Genomic DNA, 16,780 nt, shown 5'->3' on the forward strand with positions numbered 1-16,780 from the left:
GTGCCTGACCTTTCCAAAGGGATGGTTAAAGCCTGGATTCTGGGTGGGATATTTGCATTCAGGGAATTCCCGGAGGATCCTCCCTGTGTGTTTTTCTGGATCAAAACCCCCTCCAGTTCCTTCACCATCAGCTCAACACCCGTGGGGCAAACCCAGCTGCTTTAAGCCAAGCCCAGACTGAGTTTTAACCTTGTGTTACTCCTTCAGTGCCACATCCCTTGATCCCAGGGCCAGACAGCCCTTCCCACCTTGGAAGTGACTTCCCTAAATGTCACTTAATTCCCAGCTTTTCACCTGGTAATTGGCTGTTGGCTTCTCCGTGAGAGGGCCCCGTCGTCTGCTGTGCCCGGGCTGGGGGGGGAAAAAAACCAAGCAAATCACACGGACTAAGGGCGTGCAAACAAATTATCCCTCATTTCAATAAAGATCCTTGGAGCCTTCCATGGATAACAAGTTCTCCTCATAAATGTCACGGAGCAACCGGCCACGGGGAGCGAGGGACCGGCGGCAATAAAACCCTTAATGGTGTTAAACAACTCCGTGGGAAAGGTTGGGTGTTCGTCACAGAAAGTGGAAGTGGTTGTGGTTGTTTGCTGGAGATAAATGTCAGGCTGGAGTTCGGGAGCCTCGAGAAAGCCGGGAGCGATTGGAATCTGGCGGCAATAACGCTCCGACTGCAGAATCCTGTTAACATTTGGAGCCGCTCGGCGCTCGTCACTTAGCAGAGGGATTTATGAGCCCTCCTGCCTCAGCCCCGGCTTTTAATGGGATTGTTGGCTGCTGCCGTGATTCAATAACACCTGGAATGTCCCATCCATCTGATCCCGAGTGCTGCCGTGATATAAATTGGGTTTAGATCCCAATGGGAGACTTTGACGTCCGGCACAGACGTCGGGAGAGCGCCTGGAGCGGGCCGGGAGGGGAGGGAGGATTGTCGGGGTTTGGTTCTAGGCTCAGCTGGGTTTTTTGGGATGTGTTCATTCCTTACATGGGGCCATCATCACTTAAAACCCTTCCCAAAGCTCTCCATCCTGGGGAATCATGGAATCATAGAACATGAGCTTGGAATTGGATGATCCTTAAGGCCCCTTCCAACCCAAACAATTCCGTATCTCAAATCGGAAAGAGCCTGTAAAACCCCTCGAATCCAAACCTCTTTTGGAATCCCTGGCTTGGAATGGGATGATCCTTAAGGCCCCTTCCATCCCAAACCATTCCATGTCCCAAACTGGAATAGACCAATAATGACCATCAAGTCCAGCTCTCTGTTGGACTCCCTGGCTTGGAATTGGATGATCTTTAGGGTCCCTTCCATCCCAAACCATTCCATCTCTCAAGCTGGAAGGTGTTGGAAGGATCACGGAGTCTGACTCGCTCTCAGACTGGAATTTGGAGCATTGAGACCTCCCCTACAGGATATTTTTTGGGGTGACAACGAGGATTTAATGACAGCTCTTCATCAAGCTTAATCGAGCCCCCAGAAATTCCACTGCCCCCAGAAATTCCGCTGCTCCATCCCCCTGCTTTGGAAGGAACTCTCAAAGAACATCAAACTTGCATCCCATAATAGAACCCCACACCTGTAAAGTGAGGGACAACACCACAACCACGATTTTGGGGTGTAAAAGTGACAACATTGGGGTGTCTTGCTCAGTGCAATGGGATTTTAAATTGGTTTTTAATTACTTTTGCTGGCTGTGTCATCCATGGTACCCAAGCCTCCCCTCCTGGTGCCAACATCTGAGCATCCTCACTTGCTAAATTCTGCGAAATGATCCCAAACTCTCCCTTCTTTTTAATCCTGCCCTGTCCTGAAGTTTGGACTTTGAGCTCCAAGTGCAGAAATCCTTCAGTAAATTAGTCCATAATGATTTCCCCCATCCTCTTTTCCCTCTCTCCCACAAATCTGGATGGAAATCCAAGCCCCGATGAGGAGATCAGGAGCTCCATGGGTGGTTCATTCCCTGCTGTAGGAGCAGGTCTGTGTCTCCCAGGGCCCTTCCCTCTTGGAAAACACGAACGGGAACGGATCCATGAGTTTTTCCATGAGTTTTCATCTGTGGCTTTACCCTTTATTAAAATGTTCACGAGGCCCTGGACGGAAATAGTCTGGGATGAGTGTTTGGTCTCAGAGATGCCATTTCTGCCTGGTTGGAAGTTTTGCTGGAAGTTGCCAAGGATGTGGTGGGAAAAATGGGACAAAATCAGCCTGGAAATGGCTGCCTCCTTCCAGCCTTTTCAAAGGAACCCTTTGGAAGGTTGGGATCACCCCTGATCCCACAAATATTTAGGTTTTCCTCACCTTCCAGGGGCATCAGCTCGTGTCGTCTCCAAGAGCGTGGGAGCCCTCACTGGGAATCCCATCCCTGCCTCATTCCTGCCCAATTCCAGGGAAGAGGATTTAGCACTGGGTTCGTGGGATGCTCCGGAGGATTCCATGGTTGGAAAGATGGGAAGGAGGCAGCTGAACTCACCTGCAATGAGTGGAGGTGGCTCCATGAAGGGCTTCACTGGAGTCTCCAACGTGGTCCTGCCCTGCGTTGTGCCAAGCTTTTCTTCCCAATTTCCACCATTCCCGGTGTATTCCCAAAGCTGGGAATACCCTTGGAGCTGCCTGTGGACTTCAGCTGCCTCCAGACCTGTGGATTGAGGGTCAGTGAGGATGAATCCAATGCTTTGGGGTTGGCAGATGAGCTCTCCAGGCTCCATGAACCATCGGATTTGAGGATTCCATGAGGCCCGGAGCTCATCCTGGGGATGGTCTGGGGTGGGGGAGCAATCCCAGAAATTTGTGGGCAAGGATTGGGATTTCTGTGGGTTCAGTGTTAAAAACTGGGAGTCAGGAAGGGATTTGATCGTGTCTTGGAGGAGGGGGTGAAAACAGGAAACTTCCAGGTGTCCCTCTGATCCCTCAGATTCCTCTCAGGAAAAACCACCCCCCTCAAACCAGGATTCAACAGCTGTTGGTGATCCAACATTTTCTGCACTGAATCCCAGAAAAAAACCCCATTTGTTCCTAAAAAGCAACTTTTCATTTGCAGTTTTGGGGCCAGGAGAGGATCCTTTCCTGCATGAATTTCCAGCCTTACCCTTTTCCATGGACATCTTTCCCAACTCACCTCCACAACCTGCAGACGGAAGAGAGAGGGCAGAGTTTGTTTGCTACTTTTTCCCCCGATATAAACAAGATTTTTCAACAAAATAATGATTTTTTTATGGATTATTTTTCATCCCTTGCCCCATCTTTTCAAGGATTCCAGTGCCTCCTAACAACTCCAGTGGTGGTGAACCAAAAAATCCTCCATATCCATAGGGAAAGCCCAGGGAATGGGCCAGGAGCATTCTGATGGATCACAAATAAATGGATTTCTGCAGGGCAAGGAAAACAAGACCCCAAAAACTTGAAATATTTGGATTCTGGGATAAAAGCATCCCCAAATTCGGGGGTTTTTTTGTGGTGCTGGTGGCAGTTATTCCCTGTGGCAGAGGAGAATTCTGTGCGCCAAGGAATGCCACCAAAGAACGGGAAGGAAAAGGTTCCAACTTCCCTCCGTGACCCAGCACATTCCCAATCCACATGGAAACGGGGGAAAAGATTTGCTGCCAAAACCAAACGGGAAGAGAGAGGGGGGTTAAGGGATAAAAATGACGAGTTCCAGGAGGTCAGGAATCTTCAGGACCTGGAATTCCACACTCCTGGAGAGGGGCCCCAGCTCCACTCGCTGCTAATGGGTGACATTTGGACGTGTGCTGGCATGGAAACGGCTCCAATTTAGCTGCTGGCAGGGTCGCAGCGGGGCCAACTCACCACAAATCCCTCTCATTTCGCTCCGGAGCACTTCCTTCACCTCTTCCTCCTGTGCCAGAGTGGGAAAATGGAGGTTAGGGATGAATTCCAAGCCTGGCATCACCTCCCTGCTCCTCTGGTGGAGCCGCCTTGTTTTGGGTGTGATGAGATCAGAGGTTTGGGGAGCTGGATTCGAGGGTTGTGGCTCATTCCCTTTGGAAATTCCTGGTTTTCCTCTGGCCATGAGGAATGGGATCCCAGCCCATGTCACACCTCAAACCTGGGCTGGCTTTCCAAGGAGTGTCCCCACCCTCCTGGCATTGTCCCCGAAGCCACGATGCCCAAGCATCCCTGAGCTCTGAAAAGCCATGGAGCCACCTGCATCCATGAAAAAAGTCCACTCAAATTATCCTCCAGGATTGCCCCTTGGAATGAGCTGTGGGACCACATTCAATGACTTGGAGCTGCACCTCCTTCTGCTTTCTGTCTCTTTCCCAGCCAACCCCATTCCCCATGGAATGAGACATCCAATCCCATGGATTTGGAGCCCATCCTTCATCCCTGGGGCAGCCAACAGCCACTGGTTCCATTGGGAATCTTCCCTGTGGGATGCTCGATGTCCTGCTGCACTTCATGGGGTCACCACCTCTTCTCCTTCTTGGGATTCCAAATTTTGGGGCATTTTCCAGGTAGGGACCTGGAATTTTCAGCAGCCCAAATACAGGCGGTTCCCACAACCCCCCTCCACCCCCCCCCCCAGTAAAATTAATCCTGCCTGGAAAACTAATCCTGGAAAAACTGGAAATTTTGCCTTGTGTCAGTCAAGTGGCACAAAATCCGTGATGAAGGGATGTGGAGGGAGGCGCAGCAGGAATTTTCTCCTGATCCAAGTGGGTCAACCCCTCCTTCTCCTCCAGGATTTAGAAGCCCAGCGCAGCAGCTTTTCCCTGAAAACGGGGCCCATTTCCCTCTCCTGCTCTTTCTTTGGGTTGGATCACTGGGTTGGGTTGGAGCACTGATCCTGCTGGACAAGCAGGAATTGGGAGTCATGGGAAGGGTGGGAGAAGGAAAATCTGCCTGAGGCTTTAGGCTTGGCTTTGTAGAGCCCAGCTCTGCTCGCAGCCCGCCCTGCCCTCCCTGGGTAACAGCCACCAGCCTCATTTCCCAGATATTCTCGGAACGAATCCGTTTCTCAGCATTTCCCTCCCCCCTTTGGCCTCTTAGGGCCGGATTGTCCAATTTTCTCCATTTTCCCCCGTAATGGGAGGTGATCTTGGGAAAAAGCACTCACGGAAAGGCCCGGATCTCCCTTGGCTCCTTTCTGTCCGGCGGGACCATTTTCCCCCTGTTAAAAACACTTCAATCATTCCCAAATCTCAGGAGATTGCCCATTAAATTCTCCGGGAATAAGTGCTCCTTAGGGATGACACCTCGGAAGGGAGATGGGTAAAAAAAGCCCCACGTGTTTTCCTATAAATTTTAGGAATATCTTTGTGGGCAGACAGGAACAGCCTCATCCACATGTCCATCAGATCCCAGGTTTTTTGGGAGCTCTCCTCCATCCCAACAATATGGATTTTAACAGCTTAAGTCAGGTTTATTTTCCAGTTGGAAAAGGGAATGGAGGCACGGAGAGGGTCTGGCCTGCACAGAATCTTTGGGAATCAGCTCAGGCAGAAGATTTGAAACTGGAGCTGCAATTCCAGTGCTGGAAAGATGGAAAAACCAGGAGATGCTGAGCTTTGTCAACAGAGATAAAACACCCCGACAAATTTTCCACTCAGAACTGCTGGAAACTGGATTTGTGGATTAAGGGATACTTAAAAATATTAAAGGACAAGGAGCACAAGAAGGATGATCCCAATTAAAGCCGGGAGGCTCATTTTTCTCAATCCATGCTCACTTCCAGGAGCTGGAGCGCCAGGAAAAATCACATTATCCACCAGCAGCACATGGAGCTAAAGTAGTGGTGCTCCTGATCCTAAAATCCCTTGGGACAGGGACCGACCCCAAACATGTTGGGATTGGGATCTTTGGAATCCTCTGCTGAGCATTAATTGTGCATTAATTGCCCTGCCCTGATGATTGGTTCATTCCCGCTCTGCCTTGAGGATGTGCTGATCCCAAGTTTGATGTTTTCCCAAAGGAATTTCCCCCAGCTGGAGACACCTCCGGGCAGAAGTTTGGGCAGCGCTGCCCGTGTCCAATGCCTGGAATTTGGGATTCAAATGTCTCTGCTCTTAAGAAATGAAACCTGGATGATCCAAGTTTCTCCAGGCCCAGTGCAGAATTTTGGGAATGCTGAGAAACCCCACTGGATCATTCCCATACTGACCACTTCTCCTTTTGGCCCATCCATGCCCGGGGGCCCCTGGAGGCAGAGCTGGGATCTCCCTCTTTTCCCTGGTGGACCCTGGAGAGGAAAAGGACAGTTCAGTCAGCACTTTCCCAAGATATCCCACTTTTCTTCAGGATTTTGCCCCTAAAACCCAACCTGGGCATCAGTAGAAGCCATCAGAGCCCCCCAGGTGCTCTCTGGATGGGATGGAATCCATGCCCTGGGAATTTTTCCGTCTGTCCCAACCCCACATGGTCCCAGGCCATCCCGTTTGTCCCTTGAAGCCTCCCATGCCATTCCCTGAGTTTCTCCTTTAATTCCAGGAGAAGCCAAGGAGCAGCGTGGGTGGGAAAAGCGGCACCTCACGGCCTCTCTTTAATCAGTGTCCAAAAAAAAATCCATTTATTATCCCAGCCAGGCTTTTCCAGGCTCGCTAATAACATAAAAAATTCCAGCCTTTTTAAATATCCATGAGGGAATCTTGTACTTTCGGCTCCCTCCTCCCTCCTGCGATTCCTTTGATTTATTTTTCATGGCAAGGCACAGCCTGGGGAGCAAGGGGAAGAATAATCCTGTTTCCATGGGCTGGAGCTGGATTGAATCCCTATTTTATGGCTCTGGAAGGACCTTTTTCCACCTCCTTCCTATAACCACCCTTCAAAATTCCTTTTGGAGATTCCTGTCACGCTTCCAGCATCTTTATTCCGTGATTTCAAGCTCTTATCTGTAAGGAAAATGCCGATTTCCTGAGGGATTTTCCAGGTGAAATCCAGCTTCCATGAGGCCGATTAGCAGGGAGAAAATCCAAGTCTCTTTGGGGGGGAAAAAAGAAATATTTGGGAATTGTTTAAAAGTCGATTTTGTGATAAATGAGTGGATTAAGGAGATCAGGTGCCACAAAAAAAAAATCTGGGAATTGCTGGATTTGAGTTGTTCAGAGCAGCTGAGTTCATCCTTTTTCCTCTGCCTCCATCTGTTCTTGCCTTAAATCCCATGTTTTTGGTGAATTCCATGGAATCACACTTTTTTTTCGGCGTTCTGAACAGCAGCCTCACGTTCTGATCAACGTCTCCCCTCCCTGATATTGATCCTGCAGGTTTTAATTAATTGATTCGTTTAATTAAGCATTATTTCTCATGGAATATTTGCCAAAATCCCGTCGATATTTGATCCTGATGGAGCTGATGTGGTGTAAAAGTTGCCAAAGGATATCGGCTGGGAAAAAAAAGCAGGAAAATTCCACTGGAATGAGGTGGAATAGAGATTTTTTTTTTTTAGTGACCCATCCACGTCAGAATTCCTGCAAGGATCTGTAGGACAAGGAGACCTCGGAGATCCAGGAGAGTGGATTTGATGAGATCCAGCCTCCTTCAGATTTTCCCACAAAATTTGGGGTTGGAATTATCCCAAATTCCATCCTCCAAAATCCAAATTACCGCAATCATCGGCAGGATGAAATAGTGTGGATAAAATTTGGTTTTTCAGCTTCTTTTATTCCAACTTTCCTTTTACTCTTGGACTTTCCAGCTAATTTCTATATTCTTTAATCCAAGCCTGAAACTCTCCCAGCAAAACCACGGAGGAAATTTTCATTTCCAGCCCTTTTTCCCTCAGAAAGTTCTTCATTTCTCCAAGCTGTCTCAAGAAAACTTCCAGGGCAGGGTGATCCTGCTCATCGATGGAATTAACATCTCATTTCCAAGCTTCTTTCCCTACGTTTCTGAAGGTGCCCAGCGTGGCTGGAATGCAAAAATATTCATTAAAAACGGGAGCTGAGAGCCAGCGGCTCCTTCCCGAGCCTTGGCATCCTGATCCCGGGATAATTAACAACTGGATGTCCTGAGCACTTGGAATTATCTCTTCACGGAGAGGTCACGTCTTCCCCTGAAGAGATGGGAAAGGAGGGGAGGAAAGGGGATGGAAAATCTCCGGGGGGAAACGAAGCGGGAGATGGAATACGTGGATCAAGATCCCACAGAAAGCGGGAATGTGGGAGAGCTCGGGAGGCAGCGAGGAAGGGGTGGGAGAGATGGAGCCATGGGGACACTTCGGGGGTGTTTGGTCACACGAGGGTGACCAGGTGTGGGATTTCTGTGGGATTCAGGATCTGTGGGATTTGGGACCTGCTGGGATTTGGGACCTGCTGGGATTCAGAATGTGTGGGATTTCTGTGGGATTCAGGGTCTGCTGGGATTCAGGACCTGTGGGATTCAGGACCGGTAGGATTTGGGATCCATGGGATTCAGGGCCTGTGAGATTCGGGATCTGTGGGATTCAGGACCGGTAGGATTCAGGATCTGTGGGATTTGGGATCTGTGGGATTCCGGACCTGTGGGATTCAGGATCTGTGGGATTCGGGATCTGTGGGATTCAAGACCTGCTGGGATTCCTGTGGGATTCAGGGCCTGTGGGAATCAGGACCTGCTGGGATTCAGGACCTGTGGGATTCAGGATCTGTGGAATTCAAGACCTGTGGGATTTGGGATCTCTGTGGGATTCAGGACCTGCTGGGATTCGGGATCTGTGGGATTCTTGTGGGATTCAGAACCTGTGGGATTCAGGACCTGCTGGGATTTGGGATCTGTGGGATTCAGGACCTGCTGGGATTCAGGACCTGCTGGGATCCCTGTTGGATTCAGGGCCTGTGGGATTCAGGGCCTGTGGGATTCAGGGCCTGTGGGATTTGGGATCTGTGGGATTCGGGACCTGTGGGATTCGGGACCTGTGGGATTCGGGACCTGCTGCTCACCTGTGGTCCTGGCTCACCCTGTGGCCCTCGAGGTCCAGGTGCTCCGGCCCCTCCAGGCTTCCCAGGCCATCCCGTTTGTCCCTTGAAGCCTCCCAATCCAGGAACTCCCTTGGCTCCCTGGGAATCACAGGGATGGGGCAGTCAAACACCATCCAAACACTTCCATGGCTTTGGGAATATGGGAACATCTTCCACATTCCTTTGGTGTGGGAGCCTTGCTCTCCACCCTTCCTTGTCCAGAAGGTGCTTGGTGACATGGACTCTCCATCCAACGATTCCCAAGAATTCCTAAATTCCCAACTCTCCCAGTTCACCTAAACAGAATCCTTTAGTCCGCAACCATGGGAAAAACAACGAGGAAGGAGGAAGATCCCAAACCTATAAATTTCCCACTCATCTGCACCACTGATTTTCTCCTGGAGCTGCTGGAACAGAGAATATTCCCATTAAAATATTCCCACTAAATAAGGGAAGATCCACGTGCAGCAGTGCTGGAAAACAAATCTGTGGGAGAAGAGAAGAACAGGAGAGGAAGGGAATGAGAATTCCCTGGGAATGATCTCCCTGCTTCCAACCAGAGACTTCAGGAGGTGTTTGACCTCATCTGGGAATGAGGAATGGATTTGTTATCAAAAAAATCCTTTAAGATCCCAAATCAGCTGGAGACTGGAATGCGGGAAGGGCCTGAGAGACTGGAAAATGCCAAGAGATTTGATGGAGGCTGCTGGGATTGTGGGATTTCATTTTTTTTCCTTAAGAATTTACCATTTTAACAGAAATCCTGGACTTTTTCTCCCTATGGAGAAGTACAAATTTCGGTGTGGGGTTTTTTTTAAGGAATAAAGCAGGAAATTAAGGAACGCAGAGAAGGAAGATTGGTGGGGGGTGATCCAGGTGGGAATTCCTCAAGGAGATGAGACCACAACTCGGGATCAGCTCAGAGACCTTTCCCATTTCCCATGCCAAGGAGGCCACAGCCTGATCCACTTCTCCTGCCCCAGAGCATCCCAGGGATTTACCCTGGGAGTGGTGGTGGAAAAAACTCTGACAGTGAATCCCAGTCCCTCCGGATGGCTTTTCCTCACGCTAAGCCGGCTCCTCCTGGGATTTTATCCATGGACAGAGGTGAATTTAAGGAGACCTCTCTCCCTGCCCTTTTCCAACTGCATTCCCAAGCCTAACGTTCCAACCCGTTGACATTTCCCCGCTGGAAAGGGCACCTATGATGTGGAAAATGTTGAATTTTGTTAACTCCACCTGATGGATGTGGGATTTATTCCTCAGAAATGGCAGCGGGGTCGGTACCAACCTTTTCTCCTTTCTCCCCAGGAATTCCTGAGGCGCCGTCGTTCCCTGAGGCTCCCGGTTCGCCCTGGAAGGAGCCAAGATAAAATCATGGCTAATGCGGGCTTGGCAAGGCTGGGATTTTGGGAATGATCTGGTTTTTCCTTGGATTAGAGTTATTGACTGAGTGTCACCTCTGGTGGTATTCCAGGAGAGGGAAAAATCCCGGTAAAATGGAAAGGAGCTGGTGGAATGTCAGGATTGGGATGGATGAACTCGGCTGAGGAGATGAGTAAAGATCCCAATCCCAGTGTCCAAGAATCTTCACCCAATCCATGCTGGGTGATGGGAACAGATCCAGGATAACCCAGTTTATGCCCTTTGGAAGAACTCAATCCATGCTGGTTTATGGGAATAGATCCAGGATAACCCAATTTATGCCCTTTGGAAGAACTCAATCCATGCTGGTTTATGGGAATAGATCCAGGATAACCCAATTTATGCCCTTTGGAAGAACTCAATCCATGCTGGTTTATGGGAATAGATCCAGGATAACCCAATTCTTTCCCTTTGGAAGAAATGAGCCCTTTCCAGAGGTGGATTTGGGAAACTTTTGGGAAAACTCTTGTTTTCCCAAATGTTCCTTCCCAAACCATTCCATGATTCTGTGACAATTCGGATGCTCACCTTTGCTCCGGGTCGTCCATTTGGTCCCGGAATTCCCGGTTTTCCAGGACTGCCAATTTCTCCCTGTGGATGGAAAAGCAGCGGAGGGGCTGTGAGGACAAAGAACCCCAAAAACATTGGGAAAATTGGCTCTGGAAAGGCAAGGAAAGGGATAATCCAGGGATGACACTCAGAGATAAAGTCTCACTTCAGCCTGGAAATTTTGGATCACTAAAACTTAACTAATAATGAATTAAACAAATTAACTAATTAACACTAATTTAACTCAGAACCAAGATAATTGGAGATCCTTAAAATTGGAGATTGTCCGAGCTCCAAGCTCACCTACAGGAAAGTAGGTGGGAAATTCCCGGGATAAAAATTCCATTACGAAATGGAGCGGGGCCGATGAAAACAACAGAATATTAACAGCAATAATGATAATAAATAATAATTAAAATTTAATAATAATAATAATAATAATAACCACAATAATAACAACAACATTGGCTCTGTCACCAACTGCTCCCCATTCTCTTATCAAGCTTTCCAAACCCTCCATAAAAAGCCCATTAAGGCTCATTATCGTTGTTTACTGATAAGGGACTAATGGTGCTGATAAGAGCTGGGCACGAACTTAGAACTGAGCCCAGGCCGTTGCTAAGCCACGGATCAGGAGGGATTTGGGCAGGGCTTGGTTTAGTTTTTAACCCCAACTTATCACAAAGTTCCCTGCAAGCCTTTAAGCTTCCCAATTTGTGATTCCCTGCTCTTCATGGGCCTTCCAAGGGGGACTTTCCCACAGAAATGGGGTGGATTCCTCATGATTCCGTGCATGATGTTGTCCTGGGGATGAGTGGGAAACAATTCTGGGAATGGGGCAGCTGGAGCACGGTGGAAAGCTGGGCTTGGCTCACCTTGGTGCCTTTGGCTCCGGGAGCGCCGATCCGGCCTGGAAGCCCTCGCAAGCCCTGGGAATAAAGGAGAACACAGGGAATGAGGGCAAAGTAGGAATTCTGAGGGGCCTGCAAGCTCTTCCCTTGGATCCTTCCCTATCTCTGCTTGTCCCAAGCTTTATTTCCCAGGATCACCGAGTGGTTGAGGTTGGAAGAAGCTCCGGAGAACATTTCTCTGAGTCCCAATCCAAGCGGTGCCATCCAAAGCTGGTTCACCGCGTTCCCATGGATTTTGGGCATTTCCAAGGATGGAGATTCCACAGGATCTCATCCACGTCTTACCTTGGTCCCTTTCTGCCCGGCGTCACCAGCGGTCCCAGGGTCACCTTTCCCTCCCTACACGGAAGAAAAAAGGACAAAGGAGATGAATTTTCAGGAATCACGCGCCCAAATCCCATCCATGTGCAGGAAGTTTTTTGGGAGCCTCCCTGAGGGAGAACCTGCTGATCCCAGGAAAGTGAGATTTGGTGAAGGATTCTTTGGTTCCCTGCTCTCCCTCAGGCAGAGCTGGACTTGGAACTTGAAATTTGGGCCTTGGTAAGAAGCAAAGGAAAACTCAGGCTGGGAAACATGGGATAGCTAAGAAATTTTGGGATATGGACATGCTGGGAACTGGAGGAGGACAACTCCTAAAAACCAGCTCAGGATGTGCATTGGAGACTTTTCCAGGTTTTAGGGAAGAGCCTGAGAAAGGCCCTGAGGCCTTTAGGGAGTGGGAAGAGACAGGAGTGTGGGATCCAGGAAGGCATGGAAGGGAATGTGGGATCCAGGAAGGCCCAGAGAGGAATGAGGGATCCAGGAAAGCACAGAAAGGAATGTGGGATCCAGGAAGGCAGAGAGAGGGGAATGTGGGATCCAGGAAGGCTCAGAAGGGAATGTGGGATCCAGGAAGGCCCAGAGAGGAATGTGGGATCCAGGAGGGCACAGAGAGGAATGTGGGATCCAGGAAGGCCTGGAAAGGAATGTGGGATCCAGGAAGGCCCAGAGAGGAATGTGGGATCCAGGAGGGCACAGAGAGGAATGTGGGATCCAGGAAGGCCTGGGAAGGAATGTGGGATCCAGGAAGCAGCAGAGCCTTTTCCAAACAATCCATGTCCTTTTCCGCCACTCACCGGCTTCCCCTTCTGCCCCTGCAGTCCTCTGTCACCTTTGGCTCCCTTGATCCCGTTCTTCCCATCCAGCCCTGCTGCACCCTGCCAGAAAATCAGGAAAATTTCATCCCAGAGCTCACTTTTTCCAGGGAAGAGGGATGAGGACAGTCCAGGATGGAAAGCCAACCGGAGGACCCCTCAATCCGAGGTCAGAAGCTCCCCCAGCAACAGCCCCAAGACCCAAGGCTGGGATTCAGCTCCCATTCCTCACCCCAATTCCATGGGATTGTAAATCCTTGGCAAATGAAACCTGGGAGGGGATTAATTTGTAATTCCAGCCTGGGAAATTGTGGCAGCAAAAGGGTCATTGCAGGCCCAGAGCATTTGGGTGGGATTGGGAATGGGAACAGGGGTTTAAGGAATGTGTGACCCAGGGAGCTGCAGCTCTTTTGTCCCGTTTTGGAATTTTTTGGCTTCTGGAGCCACATCTGGCACTGGGACCTCTTTTCATGGAGTCTCCCACTGTTCTGAGAGCAGATAAAGCTGCTCAAAAATCCTAATTTACTTCTAATTTTTAATTCTTAATTTTTTTCCCTAAGCCTGTCACAGCCTCCTCATCCAGCCTGACCAATTGGGATGGCATTTTCCAGCACCTGGATGTGAAGGAGAAATTGGATTGATCCCACTTGAGCCTCTCAGCTCTCTCAGGGGAGAATGAATTGAGCAAATCAGGAGCTGAACAAGCGGAATTCTCTGCCTGGAATTTGTTTGCTGTGGTCATGGGAAGGAAATAAATTCATTAACAATGGAATTTAGATTAAAAAATCAGCAGATTTGTGTGTCTGGATCAGGGAAAATCCATGTTCCTTCATACTCCTGGCACTATCAGGCACAAATAATCTCTTTATGGGTAACTATTTATTGACACAATCGATATAAAATTCCGTCTGGGGACATAAATAAACCATAAAACCCATGGAAAATGGGAATATCTCTGTTTGCTGAGACAGATTGGAGGGTAATAAACCATTCATGTGATGGTTAAATCCCACAAATCCGGGATACCTTCAAGTGCCTGGAGTTTGGAAGGAGCTGGGAGCTGGGATCAGAGCAAGAATGAGCTAAAAAGCTTCTTTTTGAGCACTAAAAAACCTGACATTAATTAGAGTTCTCCTAATTAACTTTAATATTTCCCTGAATTGTCCCAAATGTCTCCTGTGCCAGGTTTTCCTTTTTTTCCTGTCTGTGTCCAACTCATTTTCCTGCTTTCCATGAGATCCTTCTCATCCTGAGAGAATCCCAAATGCTTTTAGGAAAGTTAAACTCACTTAAGGACGTGCTGGAAAGCTGCGTCTAAGCCTGGCCTACTTAGACCAGGCAACATCAATAAGATTTAGACCTGGGTTTTATCTCTCCATAGGTGGTTTCCTGCTTATCATGGGCTGGAGAGCCTTTGGAATATGGATAAGAAGGTTCAAAATTGGGATTGGACATGGCCTGAAGGGGAAGGAGGTCATGGAGGTGATGTCTTCCAAGGCCATGGGAAAGATGGGATAGGAGAAATTAAGAAACAAAAAAAATGGGGGGGAAAAAAAAGAGAAAAGGCCAAGAAGCCAAATGGAAATTTGTCCCCTCGGATTTCCATCGCGGTGTTGTGCCAGGGAAACGGAGGCTGGACAATAAACGGGAGCAAATGGCAATTGAATGGCAATTACTGCGGGAATTAACTGGAAATGGCTCCGGCTCTTTGGATTTGGGATTAAAGCATGGCTGGAATTTCACTGCGAACACCCCGGGAAGGGAACGCAGAGAGGCTGAGTCACCAACCCTGTGACGCACAGAAACCTCGGATCCTCTGCTTCCAGGCGCAAATTCCCGCGGAGCTCCGGGCTGGAGCCAGGGAGCAGCCAGGGAGAAGCTGGGAATGAGCTGGGACACCTCGGGAAAGGCTGGAATCCATCAGGATGCCCCCAGGGTGCTCCCTCCCCCCACCAAAAGGACGGAGCCGTTTGAAGCCACACATCAAAAGGAGGATGAATTTCCAAACTTCTCCTAAAAGGTTTTCCACCTCCTGGGCTTCTGCTCCTCAATATTTGATGGGATGATGCAAATGGAGTCTCCACCTCGGAGTTTCAGCCGTGTTTTTATCCCTTCCCTGCTGGGTTTTGTCGGAATGGGTCCGGCCACAATTATTTGCTGCAGTTTTGAGGATCTTTCCCAAAAAAAACCTATTGGTGTTTGGGATTGGAATTGCCTGAGCAGCCTGGTTTAGTGGAAAATCCCCCATGGCAGGGGTTTGGAATGAGAGGATCTGGAAGGGAATGATCCAAGCCTCAGCATTTCGGGATTCTGTGTGATCCCAGCTTCCCTGGGAAACTTAATATCCATAATAAAGTCAAATTCCTGCTTATAAACCATCTCCACTCCTGCTGAACTCCGGGTCTGGTGCACTCCAGACTCTGGGCATTCACAATTCCTGGAAAACCAAAATAGGGAGCAAGAAATGGAGGAAAAGAGTATTAAAAATCAGAGTTTGGGGGAGAATAATGGATTAATCCATTGTCATTTTAAGGCAGAATCACAGGGAATAAAGAAGAGGAGCTGGAAGCTTTAATCCATGATCCAAAGGAGCAGTTAATGGGAATAACAGGCAGCAATTGGAACATAAAAGAGGGAGGCGAGGCAGGAATAGCAAAATAAAAAGGGAGCAGGGCTTTTAGAAAAGGGGCACGAGGAGAAGGAGGAGGAGGAGACGTGTGGAATACCAAAACCGAACCCCTTTGTGAAGTCAAGCGGATCCATTGAAATTTCCCGAGGAACAATTGCAGGGAGAAGACACAAATGCTGTCAGCTCGGCTGGGGACTGCCATGGATCAGAAAATCGGGAGAGTAAAGGGATGAGGGTGCTGAAATCACTGCCAGGGAATTCAGCGGGAGTGGCAGTTGTTGAAAATTTGTGGGAATAAAAGATGGGATTGGAGGGAAATGAAGGAAAATGAGGAGCACGAAGCTTTACCTTAAAGATTTGGCATTGGATACATTCTGTCCTCAGGAAAAGGGGAAAAGAGGATTTGGGGAATGATGGACAGCTCTGGAATAACTCAGGGAAGGAATAACCAAAGTGGGAGCACTTAGGAGACAAAATTCCCATCAGGATCCTCCCTCAGGTGCCTGAATGGATGGGAATAATGGGAATTCCCTAAATCTTCCAATAAAACCAGTGGGAAGTGAACCTGCCTGGGGTAACCCGTGGTGGGATGAATTCCAGCCAGGATGTCGTTTATCCTGGATCTTCCAGCAGCGTCCCAGCTCGGATCTGGCTTTTGAAATTTTGGGAATGGGATGGGAAACCAAACCCCAGCTCTGTTATCTCAGTCTGGCACAGGCAGCATTGCCCTGCACCAGCAGAATCCCGGGATATTTCCAGAAGGAAATTCCTTTGTTTTGCTCAGATATGGATGGCAGGACACCACTTTGTGGGAGTTATTATCCCTAAAAACCAGGGGAAAACAGGATGCTGGAATCCAGCTGGGCTCCCTTTCCACTCGGCAAACTTTGCTCTATTCCTGGATGGATTCACCTCATGGATTCAGGTGTTCCCTACAAAACAATTCCATAAATATCCTCAATCCAACGCCTACGAGTGCTGATCCCAGCTCTCGCAGCACGTTCCGGCCTCGAGGCGTTGGCAAAGTACTCAGAAGGTTGTTTATTATTATTATTATTAATAATAATAATAAATAAAATAATTAAGAAAATAATAAATAAAATAATTAATGGGACGAGGGCCTTTTCCTCAGTGAGCAATTCCCGGGCTGGATTCCAGGCCTGTCAGTAATTCCACAGCCGTGACCGGGAATCAACGGGGACTTATTTCACTTTGGACAGCCTTGGAAATTTGGAGTTTGC

The 16,780-nt window shown here is 48.8% G+C and overlaps 1 protein-coding gene across 29 annotated transcripts in view; it reads right to left on the reverse strand.

Annotated features, from left to right (window-relative positions):
* The window catches only part of LOC104695967 (collagen alpha-1(VII) chain-like), a 91,782-nt gene that overhangs the window by 2,243 nt on the left and 72,759 nt on the right, over positions 1 to 16,780 (reverse strand). For 18 of the 29 annotated variants that reach the window (XM_039571378.1, XM_039571381.1, XM_039571401.1 and 15 more), the window contains 12 exons: positions 12,893 to 12,973; positions 12,063 to 12,116; positions 11,742 to 11,795; positions 10,846 to 10,908; positions 10,184 to 10,246; positions 8,875 to 8,991; positions 6,123 to 6,200; positions 5,079 to 5,132; positions 3,809 to 3,857; positions 3,090 to 3,128; positions 2,475 to 2,639; positions 295 to 351 (listed from right to left, as the gene is read on the reverse strand). In XM_039571378.1, the coding sequence (XP_039427312.1) occupies positions 295 to 351; positions 2,475 to 2,639; positions 3,090 to 3,128; positions 3,809 to 3,857; positions 5,079 to 5,132; positions 6,123 to 6,200; positions 8,875 to 8,991; positions 10,184 to 10,246; positions 10,846 to 10,908; positions 11,742 to 11,795; positions 12,063 to 12,116; positions 12,893 to 12,973 (874 nt within the window). Of the gene's footprint in view, positions 1 to 294; positions 352 to 384; positions 2,164 to 2,302; positions 2,378 to 2,474; positions 2,640 to 3,089; positions 3,129 to 3,680; positions 3,858 to 4,693; positions 4,812 to 5,078; positions 5,133 to 6,122; positions 6,201 to 6,499; positions 8,010 to 8,874; positions 8,992 to 10,183; positions 10,247 to 10,845; positions 10,909 to 11,741; positions 11,796 to 12,062; positions 12,117 to 12,892; positions 12,974 to 16,780 lie in introns of those variants that run through there. The other 11 variants (XR_005604536.1, XM_039571399.1, XM_039571398.1 and 8 more) reach the window with 11 other exon arrangements.

Source organism: Corvus cornix, chromosome 1A (assembly GCF_000738735.6).
Source record: "Corvus cornix cornix isolate S_Up_H32 chromosome 1A, ASM73873v5, whole genome shotgun sequence".
NCBI classification, from domain to species: Eukaryota; Metazoa; Chordata; class Aves; order Passeriformes; family Corvidae; genus Corvus; species Corvus cornix.